The sequence below is a fragment of the Euleptes europaea genome, chromosome 7, assembly GCF_029931775.1.
Source record: "Euleptes europaea isolate rEulEur1 chromosome 7, rEulEur1.hap1, whole genome shotgun sequence".
NCBI lineage: Eukaryota > Metazoa > Chordata > Lepidosauria > Squamata > Sphaerodactylidae > Euleptes > Euleptes europaea.
This window is the reverse complement of record NC_079318.1, coordinates 93,018,508-93,037,527: the sequence shown is the minus strand read 5'-3', so window position 1 is coordinate 93,037,527 and position 19,020 is coordinate 93,018,508. Positions and strand designations below refer to the sequence as shown.

Genomic DNA, 19,020 nt, shown 5'->3' with positions numbered 1-19,020 from the left:
CCCGTCCCGCAGGCCCCGCTGTTGGCAGCCAGGGGAGGATTCCTGCACGCTGCCGCTCTGCGCCTGGGGAGCCATTCGGAACCGGGATATCGATTCGTCAACGTGCATTGAGATGGATTCCTTATTAGACTTCGGGCGGCGGATCAAGCCGCTGCTGTCTGAGAGGGATCCGTGGCCAACTGGAACGATCCGTCGCCGGCTTGGCTGCTTTTGTTCTGGCTGTGCGTTTTCATCGCTCCGTATGAACGTCTAGCTCGCTATGTCTTAATTGCTTGTTTCTGTCTGCTGAGAGTTGCATTATGGCTTCCCTGGAGGGTTGACTGGCAGGAGGTTTCTCTTTTAAATAAATCCTTAGTTGGAAAGAAGGCGGTTAAGGGGAGACATGATAGAGGTCTATAAAACTATGCATGGTTTGGAGAGTGTGGACAGGGAGAAGCTTTTCTCCCTCTCTCATAATACCAGAATGTGGGGTCGTCTGCCGAAGCTGGAGAGTGAGAGATTCAAAACTGATAAAAGGAAGTATTTCTTCACACAACACATAGTTAAATTGTGGAACTCCCTGCCCCAGGATGTGGTGATGGCTGCCAACTTGGAAGGCTTTAAGAGGGGAGTGGACATGTTCATGGAGGAGAGGGCTATTCATGGCTACTAGTCAAAATGGATACTAGTCATGATGCATACCTATTCTCTCTAGGATCAGAGGAGCAGGCCTGTTATATTGGGGGCTGTGGAACAACAGGCAGGATAATGCTGCTGCAGTTGTCTTGTTTGTGGGCTTCCTAGAGGCACCTGGTTGGCCCCTGTGAACAGACTGCTGGACTTGCTGGGCCTTGGTCTGATCCGGCAAGGCCTTTCTTATGTTCTTATGAATGGGCCCTGCATTATCTGCACGTGTTTTTTTTTCCTGCCAAGGAACTCAATGAGGGGTCCATGGCTTCCCCCCGCCAGTTTATCCCCACAACAGTCCTGTGAGGTAGGTCAGGCTGAGAGAACATGATTGGCTCAAGGTCACCTGGTGAGTTTCATGGGAGGGTGGGGATTTGAACCCAAGTCAAACACTCTTACCCCTGCACCAGACGGGCTGCCTTCTTGGTCGCCTGTTAAGCCAGCATGGTATAGTGGTTAAGAGCGGCGGACTCTATTCTGGAGAACCAGGAATGTTTCCCCTCTCCTCCACGTGAAGCCTGCTGGGTGACCTTGGACTAGTCACAGTTCTCTCTGACCTCTTTCTGCCCCACCTACCTCACAGGGTGTCTGTTGTGGGGAGGGGAAGGGAAGGTGATTGTAAGATGGTTTGAGACTCCTTAAAGGCAGAGAAAATCGGGGTATGAAAACCAACTCTACTTCTTCTACTTCTTCTTCTACTTCTTCTTTTTCTACTTCTTCATCTACTGCTTCTACTTCTTCTTCTTCTACTTCTACTTCTTCTACTTCTGCAACTGTTTTTTTTTCCCTCCAGGAAGCTCAGAGACACACCCATAAAGCCCCCAGATCAGGCACTGATGAGTTTCAGCAGAGGAACCTGGATAAGAATGTGGAGAATATGACAGTTAGCTATGGCTCCTCCATTGTTTTGAGGCACTCTACCTCTGGATGCTGGCGATAAACCACAGGGGAGCGCCGTTCCCTTCATGCTTCGCTTGTGGGTTTCTTGGAGGTGTTCTTGGGAACAAGAGGCTCAGCTGGATGGCCCCTCGGTCTACTCCAGCAGAGCTCTTCTGGCCTTACCGTGTGCTTTAGAGCAGGGGTGTCGAACCCTTTTGTTACAAGGGCTGAATATGACATAAACATCACTTCGTCAGGCTGGGCCATGTGTGCCATAAAATATAATGCCAGGTACCAAAGATGCAAAACTTTATAGAAACATTATTATTTTTTACTTAAAATACAAACATGCTTAAAACATGGTTAAGAGCGGAGGTTTGGAGCAGTGGAGTCTGATCTGGAGAACCGGGTTTGATTCCCCACTCCTGCACATGAGCGGCAGAGGCTAATCTGGTGAACTGGGTTTGTTTCTCCACTCCTCCACACAAAGGCAGCTGGGTGACCTTGGGCTAGTCACAGCTCTCTCAGCCTCACCTACCTCACAGGGTGTCTGTTGTGGGGAGGAGAAGGGAAGAGGTGATTGCAAGCAGGTTTGATTCTTCCTTAAGTGGTGGAGAAACTCAGCATATAAAAACCAACTCCTCTTCTTCTTCCTCTTCTTCTTCCAGTATTTTCTTTTATTTCACAGTCTTTGATCATCAACACCTCGGGACTGGGTGTGTGCGGCTGCCTTGGCTTGCCAGCCCAGATCGGGACTGGGGGGGTGGGGGCTGCCTCAGCTGGCTCGCAGGCCAGATAAGAGCTGTCGAGGGGCTGGCATCTGCATTCTGTAGAGGGGGCCGATCGGCTCTAACATGCCCGGGTAGGGCTGCAGAATCCTGGCTGGAGTCCCAGTGCCTTCCTCCCCTGCTCACCCAGCCTTCTGTTTCCAGAGAGACGAACATGAAGGTGAGGCAGGCCATCCCGGTGACGTCGGAGCTGAGCGACACCAGCAAACTGGCGCACTTTGATGGTGAGTGGGGGCCGTGGGGGAAGGGGAGGGGGGCAGGTGAGGCCGAGAGAGTGCGGCTGGTCCAGGCTCCCCTGACAGCTTCGTGGTTGAGCGGGGATTCCAACTCTGGTCTTCCCGCTGGTCTGATGTCCTAAGCCGGGGCGTCAAACTCATTTGTGACGAGGGCCGGATATGACGTCAATGTCACTCGGTCGGTTTACCAGGCAGACTTTGTTTACGGGGCGGTTTGCCAGTGCCTTCTCCAGTCATCTACCCCCAAAAAGTATTGTAATAATGATGAAAAAGTTTGACGTGTTGCGAGAGTCACCAAAACGTGACACAGAGACACGAAGCGAGCAATGCTGTTGGGGAAACGGTGCCGATAGACTTGCTGGAAAATGCAATATTGGCAAGCTGCAATAATACGAGGTATGCCTGCGTTTGGGTTAACGGCCACCCAAATCTTCTGTGTCCTTGCCTGCAGGAGAGGTGATCTGTGAGCCCCCCAACAATAAACTGGACAAGTTCAGCGGGACCCTGTACTGGAAGGAGAGCAAGCACGCGCTCAGCAACCAGAACATGCTTTTACGCGGCTGCGTTCTTCGCAATACAGAGTGGTGTTTCGGGCTGGTCATCTTTGCAGGTACGCGTCTGGGGCCTGGGATCATGATAGATGGGGTGGGCGCGTCTCGCCTGGGATTCTGGCTGCCCTGAAATTGCACCCCGAGTCCCGCGCTCTCCCAGGTTGTCCAAAGCGGCCGACCGGTTCTTCTGGAGGTCCATCAGCAGGGCACAGAGGCCGAGGCCTTCCCCTGATGTTGCCACCTGGCACTGGGATTTAGAGATTGACTGCCTCTGAATGTGGAGGTTTAGTCACAAAGGCCAGTAACCACTGATAGACCTATCCTCTAGGGTATAGAAGCCGAGGCCTTCGTAGGAACATAAGAAGAGCCGTGCTTGATCAGACCAGTGGTAGCCTCCGCTGCTCATGTGGAGGAGTGGGGAATCAAACCTGGTTCTCCAGATCAGACTCCACCGCTCTTAACCACTACACCACGCTGGATACTCATCTCAGGGGTCCTTTGGGTCTGATCCGGCAGGGCCTATGTATACGTTCTGCTGCTCGTAGATTCTGGGAGCCCTGCAAACGTACATCATCCTACTCACATTTCCACCCTCCAGGTCCGGACACCAAATTGATGCAGAACAGCGGGCGCACGAAATTCAAGAGGACGAGTATTGATCGTTTAATGAACACCCTGGTGCTTTGGGTAGGTGAGCTCCCTCCCTTCTTCAAGCCCCCACCCCACCCAGTTCCCATACTTAGCAAAGCAGAATGCAGTGGCGTTCTGGCGCAAGAACGTACCTTGGCAGTTCTGAAGGAACTGCAGTTTTTCGGACTGGCTTCAACTCAGAGCGCTGGTGCTTCCCTTTCAAGTCCCAAATGGGTTAGGACTGTATTTTCCTCTTGGGACCTGTCAAAACACTGCAACGTAGAAACAGAGCTGGAAGGGGCCTAAAGGGTCATTAGTCCAACCCCCCTGCACAACGCAGGAAGTTCACAACTACCTCCCACCACCTTCCCCGGTGACCCCTGCTCTGTGCCCAGAGGAAGGCAGAACACCTTCAGGATCCCTGGCCTGCAGGAAAATGCCTTCCTGACCCCTAAGTGGCGATCGGCATTACCTTGGGCATTTAAGAAAGGGCCCCGAGAACCAAGCACTCGCTCATTCAGATCAGCATTGGAAGCCCTACTGAGTGTACTCAAGCGAGGTGGGTTGCCCCAAGGGACTTCTCTGTGGTGACTTGTGGAACTCCCTGCCGCAGTATGCGTCACACCTTCCAATTTTAGCTACCAGGGAAAAACTTTTTCAAATGTTCTCCATCTTTTGGCGGTTAGTTGATGCGTTCCTTTCCTCGTTCAAAGATTTTTCTTAATAGTTTCAGGACGCTGCTGATAAAGAGGTTTTACAGCTCTCTGGCTGTTTTTCATTGTATTTAACGGCTGATTTAATTGCTGCCCAAGGGTTTTGCTCGCTGCTGAGCTGGTGAATCGTTTCATAACTCCCCCCCCATCACTGCTGCCGTTTTACTGTCTCATTCTCTTAAGTAGTTCTGCTGCCGTTTCTGCCGGCTTTATAGCTTTCCTGTTGATTGCTACCAGGTTGTTGTTGTTTTTTAACCGTTCGATCTCTTTACTTCATCTCGAGAATGACAAAGTTTGGAACTGGAGCAGTCATAATTCTGTATAGATGAACTGTCTCTAATACACTTTGCAGCAGGGGTCTGCGGCCTTTTACAATTAAAGAGGCAAACTGCGTCAAAAAATCGGAGGAAGAGATAAACAAAGAGCAAGTCTAAGAAAGACGTTTTGTATAATTGGAAATATACAACTTACCAGTACTGAGAATTGACAGTTTCAATGGTAGCCGGGTCGCTCATCATCCTTAAGGGCTCATAATGCAATTAGAAGAAGAAGAGTCGGTTTTTATATGCTGACTTTCTCTACCACTTAAGGGAGACTCAGACCGGCTTACAATCACCTTCCTTTCCCCTCCCTATAACAGACACCCTGTGAGGTAGGTGGGGCTGAGAGAGTGTGACTAGCCCAAGGTCACCTGGCTGGCTTCATGTGTAGGAGTGGAGAAACAAATCCAATTCACCAGATTAGCCTCTGCCGCTCATGTGGAGGAGTGGGGAATCCAACCCAGTTCTCCAGATCAGCGGTTCTCTGCCGCTCTTAACTGGTTCTCCAGATCAGAGTCCACCGCTCTTAACCACTACACCATGCTGGGGTGGAGCCTAAAAGTATGCGATTAAATATATTACCAAGCAGCGTGCCGAGAGTTTATAATGAATTATTCAAATATGTGGTCATAGCGGCAAGAATAATATTTGCAGCAAAGGGGAAATAAACAAATGTCCTGCTTCCTAGGGGCCCCAGGTTGGCCACTGTGCGAACAGACTGCTGGACTTGATGGGCCTTGGTCTGATCCAGCAGGACTTTTCTTATGTTCTTATGTCCCTTGACGTTCTTGTGAGTGGACATGTTCATGTAGGAGAGGGCTATCCATGTCTACTAGTATCCAAAATGGATACTAGTCATGATGCGTACCTAGTGTCTCCAGGATCAGAGGAGCATGCCCGTTATATTAGGTGCTGTGGAACACAGGCAGGATGGTGCTGCTGCAGTTGTCTTGCTTGTGAGTTTCCTAAAGACACCTGGTTGGCCACTGTGTGAACAGACTGCTGGACTTGATAGGCCTTGGTCTGATCCAGCATGGCCTTTCTTATGTTCTTATGATGCATGCCTATTCTCTCCAGGATCAGAGGAGCATGCCTATTATATTAGGTGCTGTGGGACACAGTCAGATGATGCTGCTGCAGTCATCTTGTTTTGTGGGCTTCCTGGAGGCCCCTGGTTGGCCACTGTGTGAACAGACTGCTGGACTTGATGGGCCTTGATCTGATCCAGCATGGCTTTTCTTATGTTCTTATGGACATTGCAGTGAACATCGCAAATGATCCCTGCTCCAAAGAGCTTACAAACTGTGATTGTCTCAGGGTTGTGCTCTCCTCTGAATCTAATCCTTTCCCCCATTTTCTCTCTCTCTCTCTCTTTTTGCATCCCTCTCCCCACCGGGGCAGATCTTTGGCTTCCTGGTGTGCATGGGCGTGATCCTGGCGATCGGCAACTCCATCTGGGAGTACGAGGTGGGCGCCTGCTTCCAGATCTACCTGCCCTGGGATGAGGCGGTCGACAGTGCCTTCTTCTCTGGCTTCCTCTCCTTCTGGTCATACATCATCATCCTCAATACCGTGGTCCCCATATCTCTTTATGTTAGGTATGGAGTTTTTTTTGAGGGGGGAGGCTTTCACTACCTGTCCCTTCTTGGCATGGAAAGATGGGGGGTGGCGGCACCGTGTAATAATCTTCTTTAGCACCGGTCTAATGCTTTGGAGTATTCCGAGCGCTTCACCCGCATTATCTCGGTCATCATCACAACAGCCTTGCGAGGCTGGCCAGTTTTATTATCCCCATGTCGCAGATGCAGGAGTGGAGCCTGAACAGCTTGCCTAAGGCCACCTAGTGTGTTTAGGGCAGAGGTGAGATTGGAACTGGGGGGGGGGTGCTTTCTGCTTCATGGTTGAGTCTTTTAGAATCATAGGGTTGGAAGGGACCACCAGGGTCATCAAGTCCAACCCCCTGCACGATGCAGGAAATTCACAACTGCCTCCCCCCCACACACACACCCAGTGACCCCTACTCCATGCCCAGAAGATGGCCAAGATACCCTTCCTCTCATGAGCTGCTTAAGGTCATAGAATCAGCATTTAAGCCATTACATTCCAGCAACCACGACATAAAAGATTTTAATTGGGGCTTCCCACCTAATCAGTTGCTGCACTTTGAACACATGAACACATGAAGCTGCCTTATACTGAATCAGACCCTTGTTCCATCAAAGTCAGTATTGTCTATTCAGACCGGCAGCGGCTCTCCAGGGTCTCAGGCAGAGGTTTTTCACATGACCTACTTGCCTAGTCCCTTTAACTGGAGATGCCGGGGATTGAATCTGGGACCTTCTGCATGCCAAGCAGATGCTCTGCCATTGAGCCACAGCCCCTCCCCATTTGCACATTTTGGGTCTCTGGCTTCAAATATTGCGAGCATTTAAACCTGAAATACCCACTAGCTTAATTGCCTTCTGGGGGGGGGGCAGAATTGGGGGTTGTGGTGAATGCAGGACTGGATTTCTTTGGGTGAGATGCCCGTGGGCTTCTGTGCTGTGCTGTCTCTTCGTGGAAACCCCTGAAATCCTTTCCTGTCCTGAGAATCCACTGCACTGTTCCCTCCAGACGAAGCGACTCTCGGCCCTGTATCCCGTTCTGATCCCTGCCTGTCGTGCTTGGATTTTCTCCTGGCCCGGTTTTGCCTGCCTCCTGTCCCCTCCCTCCCTCTGTCTGCCTTTTCTTTTTTTGTAATTTCTCTTTTTCTTTTGGCTTCCCCAGCATGAATTTCTCTCTCACTCCTAGCCCCCAGGTAAGAGCATGTCTCCTCCTGCTTCGGCTCCAATTTTGCTTCCCTCCCCCTTCCCCGGTTTAGGGTATGTAAGGGGTAGGACCTCCAGCCATAACAACCGTGCGAGGCAAGCGACCTCATCCCCTCTCTTGCAGTGATTAAAATGTGGAGCGCTCTTACCAGAGGGAGTAGTGATAGCCGCAGGCATAGACGACTTTAAAAAAGGGTTAGACAGTTAAGGGGAGACATGATAGAGGCCTATAAAATTATGCATGGTAAGGAGACAGTAGATAGGGAGAAGCTTTTCTCTCTATCTCATAATACTAAAATGCGGGGTCATCTGCTGAAGCTGGAGGGTGAGCGATTCAAAAAGATAAAAGGAACACATTGCATAGTTAAGTTGTGGAACTCCCTGCCCCGGATGTGGTGATGGCTACATATACAAAATTATTTTTCCAATTATTCTTTCAGCGTAAAACATCAAACGTTTCTCCATCATGCCTTCATTCTTATTCTTCTACTTTTCAAACCCACAAAACATTAATTCATTTTTTCCCCGTATTACGCAAAAAATCAATAAATGGTTTCCATTTTTCTACAAAGATAAGTTATTTATCTAAGTTATCAGAGCAGTCAGTCTGGCCATTTCTGCTAATTCCAACATCTTGACAAGCCATTCTTCTATATTTCTTCCTAGTTAGTTCAGAAGGGTGTGGCATACTTTTGGATGCCTGGGGCAGCAAAAATGCAAATTATTTATATTGTTAAAAATTTTAAATTACTTTACAGCCAGTAACATGAAAGAAGCAATATGCACACGTGCTGTTCAGGCAAATAATTAAAAAAAAAGAGACTTCAAGTAAATGTATTTATCATCTGGCCAAAAAAAAAAAAAAAGATTAGACGGATTTGTGGAGTTGAGATCTGTCAGCGGCTACTAGTCACGGTGACTAACGGGAACCTCCACGTTCAGACACAGTAAAGAAGTGTTGGTAAAGGGTGGGCTTTCTATTGGGACCAGTGGACAGTCACAAGGTAGCGAGCCGGCTTTCAGTTTACACAGAGCTCTTTCGCAAACTGGATTTAAAAACAAACAAACACACATTCGGGCACAGGGAAAGATTGTTCTGGGGGCAGAACTTGGCAGAAACTCCATTGGCATTTTGGGATGGCGATTTCAGAGTCTTTCTGGATCAGACCAAAGGCTTGGACAGCTCAGGATCCCGTTCCCCACAGCCAATCAGATGCCACCAGCTTGGCGCCAAGGCCTCAGCCCTCTAGCAAAGCTGATATTCTGATGCACTGCCTCTGACCAGGGAGGTTCAGAACAAGAAGGCAAGTGTGATTGAGTACGATTGAGTTTACGCCCACTGTAGAAGATCTTGGGGGGGGGGGGGCGCCAAAGCAATTCCACCGTAATGAAGCAAAGCTATGGTTATGTTCCTTTGAAACCATAAAAGTCAGCAGTAAATCGGATCTCTCTCTGGCACCGATCCAGAGAGCGGATGCAGAGCAAACTGCCCTTGCCTATGCAAAGTTGAGCTTAGATACCACGTCGTGTCTTTACCGCTTTGTGACTTCTGGTTGGTCCTAATACATAATTATGTTTAATAATTATAATAGTGCCTAATAGAGATATTGTGCGGTTGTTCTGAGGGTTTTTTCTCCTAATGGACCAGCTGCCTGCATTTTTAAAAATAAAACTCTGCTTTGGAGAGCTTTGAGGCAAGACATACTGCATGGGTTGCGGCAGGCAAAGGGTTAAGTCCTGGGTTCTACTTGGAGCCTGGGGCAGAGATGAAGAGGAGGTTGTAGAGTAGAATCAGGTCAGGACACCTGGGTTCTGTCCCCGCTCTTGGGAGGAGAGTGCAACGAGGAGACCTTGGAAAGAGCAGGAATTAGAACGCAGTGTTGAACCCATGAAGACATGAAGCTGCCTTATACTGAATCAGACCCTCGGCCCATCAAAGTCATTATTGTCTACTCAGACTGGCAGCGGCTCTCCAGAGTCTCAGGCAGGGGTCTTTCCCATCACCTACCCGCCTAGTCCCTTTAACTGGAGATGCCGGGGATTGAACCTGGGACCTTCTGCATGCCAAGCAGATGCTCTACCACTGAGCCACAGCCCCTCCCCAAACAGTATTGTACCTGTTTTGATAGCTGGGAGACGGCTAGCTTCAATACATTTCCTGTCTTTGGGGAAGATAGTTGGGGAGTTCATTGAATTAGAGGGTGGTAGCATACAATACTGAGGGAGGGGCCGCCTGGCAAGGTGTGTCCCTCAGCTGCCTGTGTGCTCTTCGTCCTTAAGGTATCATAATGCAATTTAGTTAACCTTTAGCCATGCTGCCAGGTTGGCATTCAGCGTGTTTGAACTGCATTCAGGTGCCGGGGGGATTAATGGAAACAGAGCTGGAAGGGACTTCAAGGGTCATCTAGTCCAACCCCCTGCACAACACAGGAAATTCACGACAACCTTTCCCTTCAATCCCCCAATGACCCCTGCTCCATGCCCAGAGGAAGGCAAAAAGCCTCCAGGATCCCTGGCCAATCTGGCCAAGATCAGCATTACCCTGGGCATGTAAGAAGGGCCACGAAAGCCGAGCACTGGCTCACCCCTTCCTGCCCTCCCGCTCATGATCTGCCCAAGTTCACAGAATCAGCCTTGCTGACAGATGGCCATCTAGCCTCTGCTTAAAAACCTCCATGGAAGGAGAGCCCACCACCTCCCGAGGAAGCCTGTTTCACGAAGGAACCGCTCTGTCAGAAGGTTCTTCCTAATGTTTTGCATGGTTGTGGATAGATACGGGGCTGGAATACGGGGCTGGGTTTTGTCCCTGGTTATCTGGATGTGGAGATCTTGTGGACGTCTTATCCACACTGGAGTTTATGTTTGCTGTGATAACTCGCATACCAAGGCAGGCTACATCTGAGAAGTCAGCCCTAGGTCCAACCGCAAAAAACTGGCACCCTTCTGCTACGCTGGTGGTCGGCCGCTTCTGAAAAGTAGGCGCTTAGGGCCCGATCCAGCAGGGCTATCGTTATGCCCTCCTGGATGCCACCCATGGTTTTGGTGATCTTCACACAACGCATAGTTAAATTGTGGAACTCCCTGCCCCAGGATGTGGTGATGGCTACCAACTTGGATGGCTTGAAGAGGGGAGTGGACATCTTCATGGAGGAGAGGGCTGTTCATGTCTTATAGCCAAAATGGATACTAGTCATGATGCAACCTTATTCTCTCCAGGATCAGAGGAGCATGTCTATTATATGAGGTGCTTGGAACACAGGCAGGATAAATGCTGCTGCAGCCGTCTTGCATGTGGGCTTCCTAGAGGCCCCTGTTTGGCCACTGTATGAACAGACTGCTGGACTTGATGGACCTTGGTCTGATCCAGCATGGCCTTTCTTATGTAATGCTAGAGCACCTGGAGTTTTGACAGATCTTCTCACCCAGGGGTGTCAAATTCATTTGTTACGAGGTCCAGATCTGACATAAATGTCACTTGGTCGAGCCGGGCTACGCCTCGCCAGCCCAGATCGGGCCTGGAGGGGGGATGGCTACCTCGGCTGGCTAGCAGGCCGGATAAGAGCTCTCAAGGGGGCTGGATTCACCCCCCGGGCCGTGTGTTTGACATCCCTGTTCTAACCTCTCCCTCCCTTTGCGTGCAGCGTGGAAGTGATCCGTCTCGGGCACAGTTACTTCATCAACTGGGACAAGAAGATGTACTGCGCGAAGCGTTGCACACCGGCCGAGGCGCGGACCACGACGCTGAACGAGGAGCTGGGGCAGGTGGAGTACATCTTCTCGGACAAGACGGGGACCCTCACCCAGAACATCATGGTCTTCAGCAAGTGCTCGGTGAATAAACGAAGCTATGGTAAGCCAGGCCAGCGGGAGGGGAGGGTGGCGGAAGTGGTCTGTGCCAAAGCATCTCCAAACACAGCTTGCCAGGGTCTGACTTGGCAGAGCAGTGTCTGGACAGGAGTGCCGCTTAGATAAAAACAGATAAAAGGAAGTTATTTCCTCACACAACGCATAGTTGAATTGTGGAACCCCCTGCCCCAGGATGTGGTGATGGCTGCCAACATGGAAGGCTTGAAGAGGGGAGTAGACATGTTAATGGAGGAGCACAGGCAGGATGGTGCTGCTGCAGTCGTCTTGTTTGTGGGCTTCCTAGAGGCCCCTGATTGGCCACTGTGTGAACAGACTGCTGGACTTGATGGACCTTGGTCTGATCCATAATGGCCGTTCTTATGTTCTTATATGGTCCACCTAGCTCAGTATCGCCTGTTCTGGCTGGCAGCTGCTCAAACAGAGGAAGGTCTTCCCAAGACTTGAGGTCCTTTAATAAATGAAGATGCTGAGGATTGAACTTGGGACCTTCTGCATGCAAAGCAGGTGCTCTGTCACTAAGCCACGGCCCCTCTCCATATGAAGCTGCCTTTGGTGGTCTTAGGCTGCTGGTCCACCTTGCCCGGTATTGTCTCCTCGGACTGGAAGAGACTCTTGAGGATCTCTGACTCTCTCCCTGCTAGTAGCCTCTGATAGAATAGCCGCTCCATGAACCTGTCTAATCTCCTTTTTTAATGTAATGTTAACTTCTTAGTCTTAAGAGCCCCCTGGTGCAGAGTGGTAAGCTGCAGTACTGCAGTCAAAACTTCTGCTCACAACCTGAGTTTGATCCCAACGGAAGTTGGTTTCAGACAGCCGGCTCAAGGTTGACTCAGCCTTCCATCCTTCCGAGGTCGGTAAAATGAGTACCCAGCTTGCTGGGGGTAAAGGGAAGATGACTGGGGAAGGCATCTTGGCCATCTTCTGGTCACTGGGGTTGGGGGGGGGGAGGTAGTTGTGAATTCCCTGCATTGTGCAGGGGTTGGACTAGATGATCCTGGTGATCCCTTCCAGCTGTATGATTCTATGATTCTATGGCACTGGCAAGGCACCCCGTAAACACAGACTGCCTAGTAAACGTCAGGATGTGACGTAACCCCATGGGTCAGGAATGATCCGGTGCTCGCACAGTGGACCTTTATCTTTTTTTCTTAGTCTTGGCTCTCTGTCTGATAATACGTTGGGCCCATGTGATGTATGGACCTCCCTCCCCACACACACGTTGTAAATATTTATTTTCTGTGTCTGTAGGTGATGTTTTGGATGTCCTGGGGTACAAGGCAGAGCTTGGAGAGGTGAGAGCTTCTGAATCTTGATAATCTGGTGGGTGGCAATAAGGAACGAGCTTCGTGTGAGAGACCAGCAGTGGGCAACCACAGAGGGAAGCCTCCCCCTCCCATTGCCAGTGGTCAATCTATCAAGCCGCATGGGAAATACAGGGAGTGCTGTTGCAAACATTACGATGCCGTGTCCAGGTTCTCACCCAGAGATATTGGTGGAATTCATCAAGAGTCACAGGTTCCGTGTCGTCACTTCTGAGCGATAACCTGGAAGTGACGTCATGGTGTTTGTGACGCTCTTCCCCTTCCCAGACTCTGCCTCCAAAATCTCCCAACAGTTGTATATGCAAAAAGAAGAGTTGGTTTTTATATGCCAACTTTCTCTGCCACTTAAGGAAGAATCAGACCGGCTTACAATCTCCTTCCCTTCCCCTCCCTAAAACAGACACCTTGTGAGGCAGGTGGGGCTGAGAGAGCTATAAGAGAACTGTGACTAGCCCAAGGTCACCCAGGTGGCTTCCTGTGTGTAGGAGTGGGGAAACCAACCCAGTCTTACAGATTAGCATCTACCTCTCATGTGGAGGAGTGGGGAATCAAACTCGGTTCTCCAGATTAGAATCCACCGCTCCAAACCACTGCTCTTAACTATTACACCACGCTGGCTCTAGACTGGCAACCCTTCCCCCTATTTACACACAACTAGCTGCCAACATTGCTCTCCCAGGATCCGTGCATGTATATGACCAGTCTACGAAAGGAAACTAGGAAGGAATACATACAGGTTCCTTGGGGGAGAGAGCATTCACTCTGAAAAATTCCCTGCTCCTGGTAAATGGGCCCCTGAGTAGGCCTAACTAGTAGACCTGACTAGTAGATCTAACAAGTCTGGATAGGCAGTGTGGTTTGGTAGTTACAATGTTGGCCTAAGAGCTCAACTACAAAAGGAAACTGGGAAAGAGTACATACAGGTTCCCCGGGGCGAGGGTGGGGGGTGGAGATAGCATTCTGCATCTCAGGAACCACCATGAAAAAGGTCCTGCTCCTGGTAGGTGGGCCCCTGAGTAGGCCTAACTAGTAGACCTTACAAATCTGGATAGACAGGGTGGTTTGGTGGTTAAACTGTTGGCCTGAGAGCTCGACCTACCCATTGGTTTTTCTTCTGTGTTTATTTTAAATGCCTTTTCCCTCCCTCTTGCAGCTTTCAGGATTACTTTATCAAGGTAGAGGAGTTGGAGGGGAGGGGGGGCTTTAACGCTTTCCTTCCCTGCCATTTGCTCACTGGAAAAATCCACCTTTGAGCTTTTTTTACTCCTGCTGGAGGAAACTTAAAAATAAAGGTACCTGTATTTTTCCCACCATTGGAGTAAAAGTAATTCAGGGGTGGGCTTTCTTTAGCAAAAAGAGAAACAAAAACCCATCCTGCAGCAGGGAAGTTACAGTTTCCACCCCCCCTTCTCCCTATGCAGTTCTTCTTCCTCAATAAAGCAATCTTGGAAGCTGCATTTGCAAACAAACAAGAAGAGTTTAAAAGGAATGTGGAAGTAACATGCAGTTGTTGAATCCACCGTCCTCCCCCCCCCCTCATGACTCACTGCGGATAACGTTGGGAAAGTCACTTTCTCAGCCTAACCTACCACACAAGGGTCTCATGAGGCTAAAATCCTTTCTCGCTATCATTTTCCCTTCCTTCTTTCGGTCAGATAAAATTCTGGAGGGTGAGCTCACAGGTCAAGGGGGGAGGCGCTCTGGTTACTTGTGCATTGTGGGGGAAATTACCTGGGCAGAAGTCTGGGGCTATAACCCTTTCTTTCTCCGACGACTCCCTTTCTCCCCCCAGAAAACGGAACCCGTCGATTTCTCTTTCAACCCCCTGGCTGACCCCAACTTCACATTTTGGGACACGGGTCTCTTGGAAGCCGTCAAGTTGGGAGATCCACACGTCCACGAGTTTTTCCGCCTGCTCTCTCTGTGCCACACGGTCATGTCCGAGGAAAAGAACCCAGGTTGGGATTGTGACCTTCGAGTGGGGGAAGCTGTGTGTGTGGGCGGGGAGGTCAGAGGCAGAGGTGGTTTATGCACGGGAGTTTTATGTGAGGTTTGTTCCTTGCTGGACCCACATGTTCCTGTTGGGAGTCTGTGCACCAGCAGCCTCCAAGCTCGAACCAAGTCCCCGCCCCTTGAAAGGCTGCTTCGTAATTGGCTGTAGTGAGAGAAAAGTTTCCTTCCCCCCCACAAACCCAGTTGCGGCACAAAAAGTCATTTTAAGAACATAAAACAAAAAACGGAGCAGTCTGAAGAGAAAGGAGGGGAGGAAATCCAAGTCTCAGTTTTAAAAAGCCTTTCTTCTGCTCAGAAAGAGCTCCTAGGAAGCATTTGAATCCCCGCCTCTTTACACGCTGCTTTGTAATTGTGAGAGAAACCAAGCTTCACGCTGGCTTTGGGGCCACAAATGCTGGCGTACGTTGCCCGGACGCCGGCTCTGTGGGCCCTTACGCCGGCGCAGGCCTTGGCCAGCCTCCAGAGCACCTTTTGTCCTGGCCGCCAGCGCAGCTCAGGAATGCACGGTTACTGTTTGAAATTCTGTTGTTTTTGTGATTTATTTTTGATGCTGTTTTCCCAGCTTTTTGAGGTTTTTTTTAACTTGTTTCTTTTGAACATATGAAGCTGCCTTCTACTGAATCAGACCCTTGGCCCATCAGAGTTAGTATTGTCTGCGCTAACCGGCAGCAGCTCTCCAGGCAGAGGTCTTTCACATCACTTACCTGCCCAGTCCCTTTAACTGGAGATGCCGGAGATCGAACCTGGGACCTTCTGCATGCCAAGCAGATGCTCTACCACTGAGCCACGGCCCCTCCCCATGGCTCTCCAGGGTCTCAGGCAGAGGTCTTTCACAAGACCTCCTTGCCTGGTCCCTTTAACTGGAGATGCCTGGGTATGAACCTGGGACCTTCTGCATGCCGATCAGAGGCTCTACCCCTGAGCCACAGCCCCTCCCCTTTTATGCTGTCCATTCCAAGAGCCATTTTGTGTGAGGGTGCAGCATCAAAATGCCTTATTTAAGCAAAGGCCCAAAATCCGTGGGGTTTTCAGTTTCCCACTTCATCTGACCAGACTTCGTTCCCTTCCCTTCCTTCCCTGCACAGGGAAATTGTATTACAAAGCCCAGTCTCCGGACGAAGGTGCCTTGGTGACGGCAGCCCGCAATTTCGGTTTTGTGTTCCGCTCCCGCACCCCCAAGACCATCACCGTGCAGGAACTGGGGCGGCCGGTGACGTACCAGCTTCTGGCCATCCTGGACTTCAACAATGTTCGCAAGCGCATGTCTGTCATCGGTGAGGAAGGAGGAGGGTTGGGGGAGAGGCGAATTCCCTCAGGATGGTGGAATCGGCTTAGGAAGCTGCTTGATCCCAATTCAGAACTTTGGTCCTTCTGAGTCTAACTCAGGCCTGTGGGAGTCGGCGTGGCGTAGCGGTTAAAAGCAGTGGTTTGGAGCGGCGGACGCTGATCTGGAGAACCGGGTTTGATTTCCCACTTCTCCATGTGAGCGGCGGACGCTAATCTGGCAAACCAGGTTGGTTTCCCCACTCCTCCACATGAAGCCAGCTGGGTGACCTTAAGCTAGTCACAGCTCTCTTAGAGCTCTCTCAGCCCCACCTACCTCACAGGGTGTCTGTTGTGGGGAGGGGGAGTGAAGGCGATTGTCACCCTGTTGGATCCTTCCTTAAGTGGTAGAGAAAGTCGGCATATAAAAACTAGCTCTTCTCCTTCTTCTTTTACTCTGGCTGGCGGCAGCTCTGACCACAGGAAACTGCCTTGTACTGAATCAGACCCTTGGTCTATCAAAGTCAGTATTGTCTACTCAGACTGGCAGCAGCTCTCCAGGGTCACAGGGGGAGTTCCAAACATAAAATACAGAGTGCAATTACATTAAAATATATGTCAGTATACCAATCTTTATGACTGAGTTTTTGAGCAGCATGCCATACTAATCACACAAAATATTTATATTAAAAAAATTAACTTTTTAAAAAGGATTTTTTAAAAATGTTTTACTTACTATCAAATATAAAGTGAAACTGTGCAGGTTTTGCTTTTGTCAATTTGGGCTTCAATAAGTCAGAAAATTTAATTTCTTTTATGAAACCCTCTTGAACGGGGAGATATTAAATTCCTCGCCTACAACCATGCCATGAAGCCGTCCGAATTCCTCGGCCGTTTCCTTCCAGCAACTGGTTCTTGGAGGTATACTGCCTCTGAATGTAGAGGTTCTATTTAGCTGTCACGGCTAATAGGTCTCCTCCTCCGCTGTCTTCACCCTCTCACCCGATTTCCCACCCTCTCGGCATGACCTCGACCCTTCCCACGTGAACTCAAAAGCGGTTTCTCCTCTTTTCTCCTCTTCCCTTCCTCTCTCCCCCTCCCACCGCTCCCCTCCCAAGTGCGGAACCACGAGGGGCAGATCCGTCTGTATTGCAAAGGAGCCGACACCATCTTACTGGAGCGGCTTCACCCGGGCAACCAGGAGTTGTACAACGTAACCACCGACCACCTGAACGTGAGTCAAAGGCGGGGAAGCAGGGGCTCGTGAAAGTGGGGGCTGCGGGTTTGATAGGGGTGGGCAAAGGGCGGCGACGGTCACCACGGGGCCAAGCAAGTCATGTGATTTGTTTTCATGTGATTTGGTGGGGGGGCTGCGGGCAGAGGGGATCCGTGTTTGGAGGTCCGTGGCTGCTGTTCCTTTCCTTTTATTTCAAGCTCATCTGACCAAAGATAAAAACAAAATTTACAGCATTATGGAATGTTAAAATATTGTACGTAAGAACATAAGAAAGGCCCTGCTAGATCAGACCAAGGTCCATCAAGTCCAGCTGTGTGTTCACACAGCTGCCAACCAGGGGCCTCTAGGAAGCCCACAAGCAAGACGACTCCAGCAGCATTTATCCTGCCTGTGTTCCCCAGCACCTCATATCATAGGCATGCTCCCTTGATTCTGAAGAGAATAGGTATGCATTGTGGACAATATAACTTTAAAATCTTGGGATTCATAAATCATTTTAAAATTAAAAATATATACAATACATGAATAGCTTAAAAGGAATAGCTGTATAAACAGTACATTGATAATATCTCTGTTCAGCACATAATTTAACTTTAAAGTGTCTTTAAAGACAGTACTATTGTCAAATATTTGGCGACACCCTGGTCTGACGTCAGGGGGTGCAGGGGTGTGGGAACTACAGCAGTCAGCCCAGATTGGTTTGGGGGCCTCCCGTGACCCTCCCTCTCCTCTCCCCTTCCTGCCTTCAGGAATACGCCGGAGAGGGTCTTCGAACGTTGGTGCTGGCCTACCGCGACCTGGAGGAAAGCTACTATGCCAGTTGGGCCGAACGGTTGCATCGAGCCAGCGCGACCAGCGAGGGCCGTGAGGACAGGGTGGCCCGTCTGTACGAGGAAGTGGAGAACGACATGGTGGTAAGGCGGGCTCCCGAGATGGGCGCATTCTTTACCCGTTTCCTCCAAAGGCCAATTGATTCTGTTTAACACAATTTGTTAATGCTGAGGAACGATGATGTGAACAAATGCCCCCTCCCATTTTGGGTTATTCATAGGGCGGCTAACACCCAGGTGGTGGCTGGAGCTCTCCTGGGATTACGACTGATCTCTGGGCGACAGAGATCAACTCGGCACCCTCCTCTATATAACAGCCCTTCAAGTGCTTGAAGATGGTGATCATATCCCCTCTCAGTCATATCCGGCCCTCGTAACAATTGAGTTTGGCAGCCCTGCTGTAGCCACCACTTCACGCTGTCTCTACTTCATAGCAGCAGGCAAGACGCCTCTTTCCTGAGCAGCGTCAGCAAATTCCCCGCCCTGTTGACCTCGGACACTCGCCGTGGCGTGGCTGGCACCGTTTGGGTGCCCTGGGCTGATTGCCAAAACAGTCACCCCTATTTGTGGTGACAGCATCTCTTCCTCTTGCCCTCCAGCTGCTGGGAGCCACCGCCATCGAGGACAAGCTGCAGCAGGGAGTTCCGGAGACCATCGCCCTTCTCACACTAGCGAACATCAAGATCTGGGTCCTGACTGGAGATAAACAGGGTGAGCGGCACCTTGGTGGGGCTGGGGGAAGAGATGGTGGGTGGTGGTTTCTTTTATTTATTTATTTTGTGGTCAGTCAAGGAAGAAAATGTAATCAGCCAGTCCTACAAGTTTATCATTAATTGGTCAAATTTGCACGTAAGTAAAAAAAAAAAAAGTTCTGGAAGCAAAAAGCATACTTAATTTT

At 50.1% G+C, this 19,020-nt stretch overlaps 1 protein-coding gene across 1 annotated transcript in view; it reads left to right on the top strand.

The window, feature by feature from the left end:
• Positions 1-19,020, top strand: part of ATP8B2 (ATPase phospholipid transporting 8B2) — a 49,924-nt gene that overhangs the window by 18,371 nt on the left and 12,533 nt on the right. The window contains exons 9-19 of the mRNA XM_056853505.1: positions 2,478-2,557; positions 3,021-3,179; positions 3,719-3,807; positions 6,185-6,381; positions 11,232-11,440; positions 12,706-12,749; positions 14,572-14,737; positions 15,878-16,066; positions 17,174-17,289; positions 18,042-18,206; positions 18,722-18,833. Of these exons, the coding sequence (XP_056709483.1) occupies positions 2,478-2,557; positions 3,021-3,179; positions 3,719-3,807; positions 6,185-6,381; positions 11,232-11,440; positions 12,706-12,749; positions 14,572-14,737; positions 15,878-16,066; positions 17,174-17,289; positions 18,042-18,206; positions 18,722-18,833 (1,526 nt within the window). The remainder of the gene's footprint in view (positions 1-2,477; positions 2,558-3,020; positions 3,180-3,718; positions 3,808-6,184; positions 6,382-11,231; positions 11,441-12,705; positions 12,750-14,571; positions 14,738-15,877; positions 16,067-17,173; positions 17,290-18,041; positions 18,207-18,721; positions 18,834-19,020) is intronic.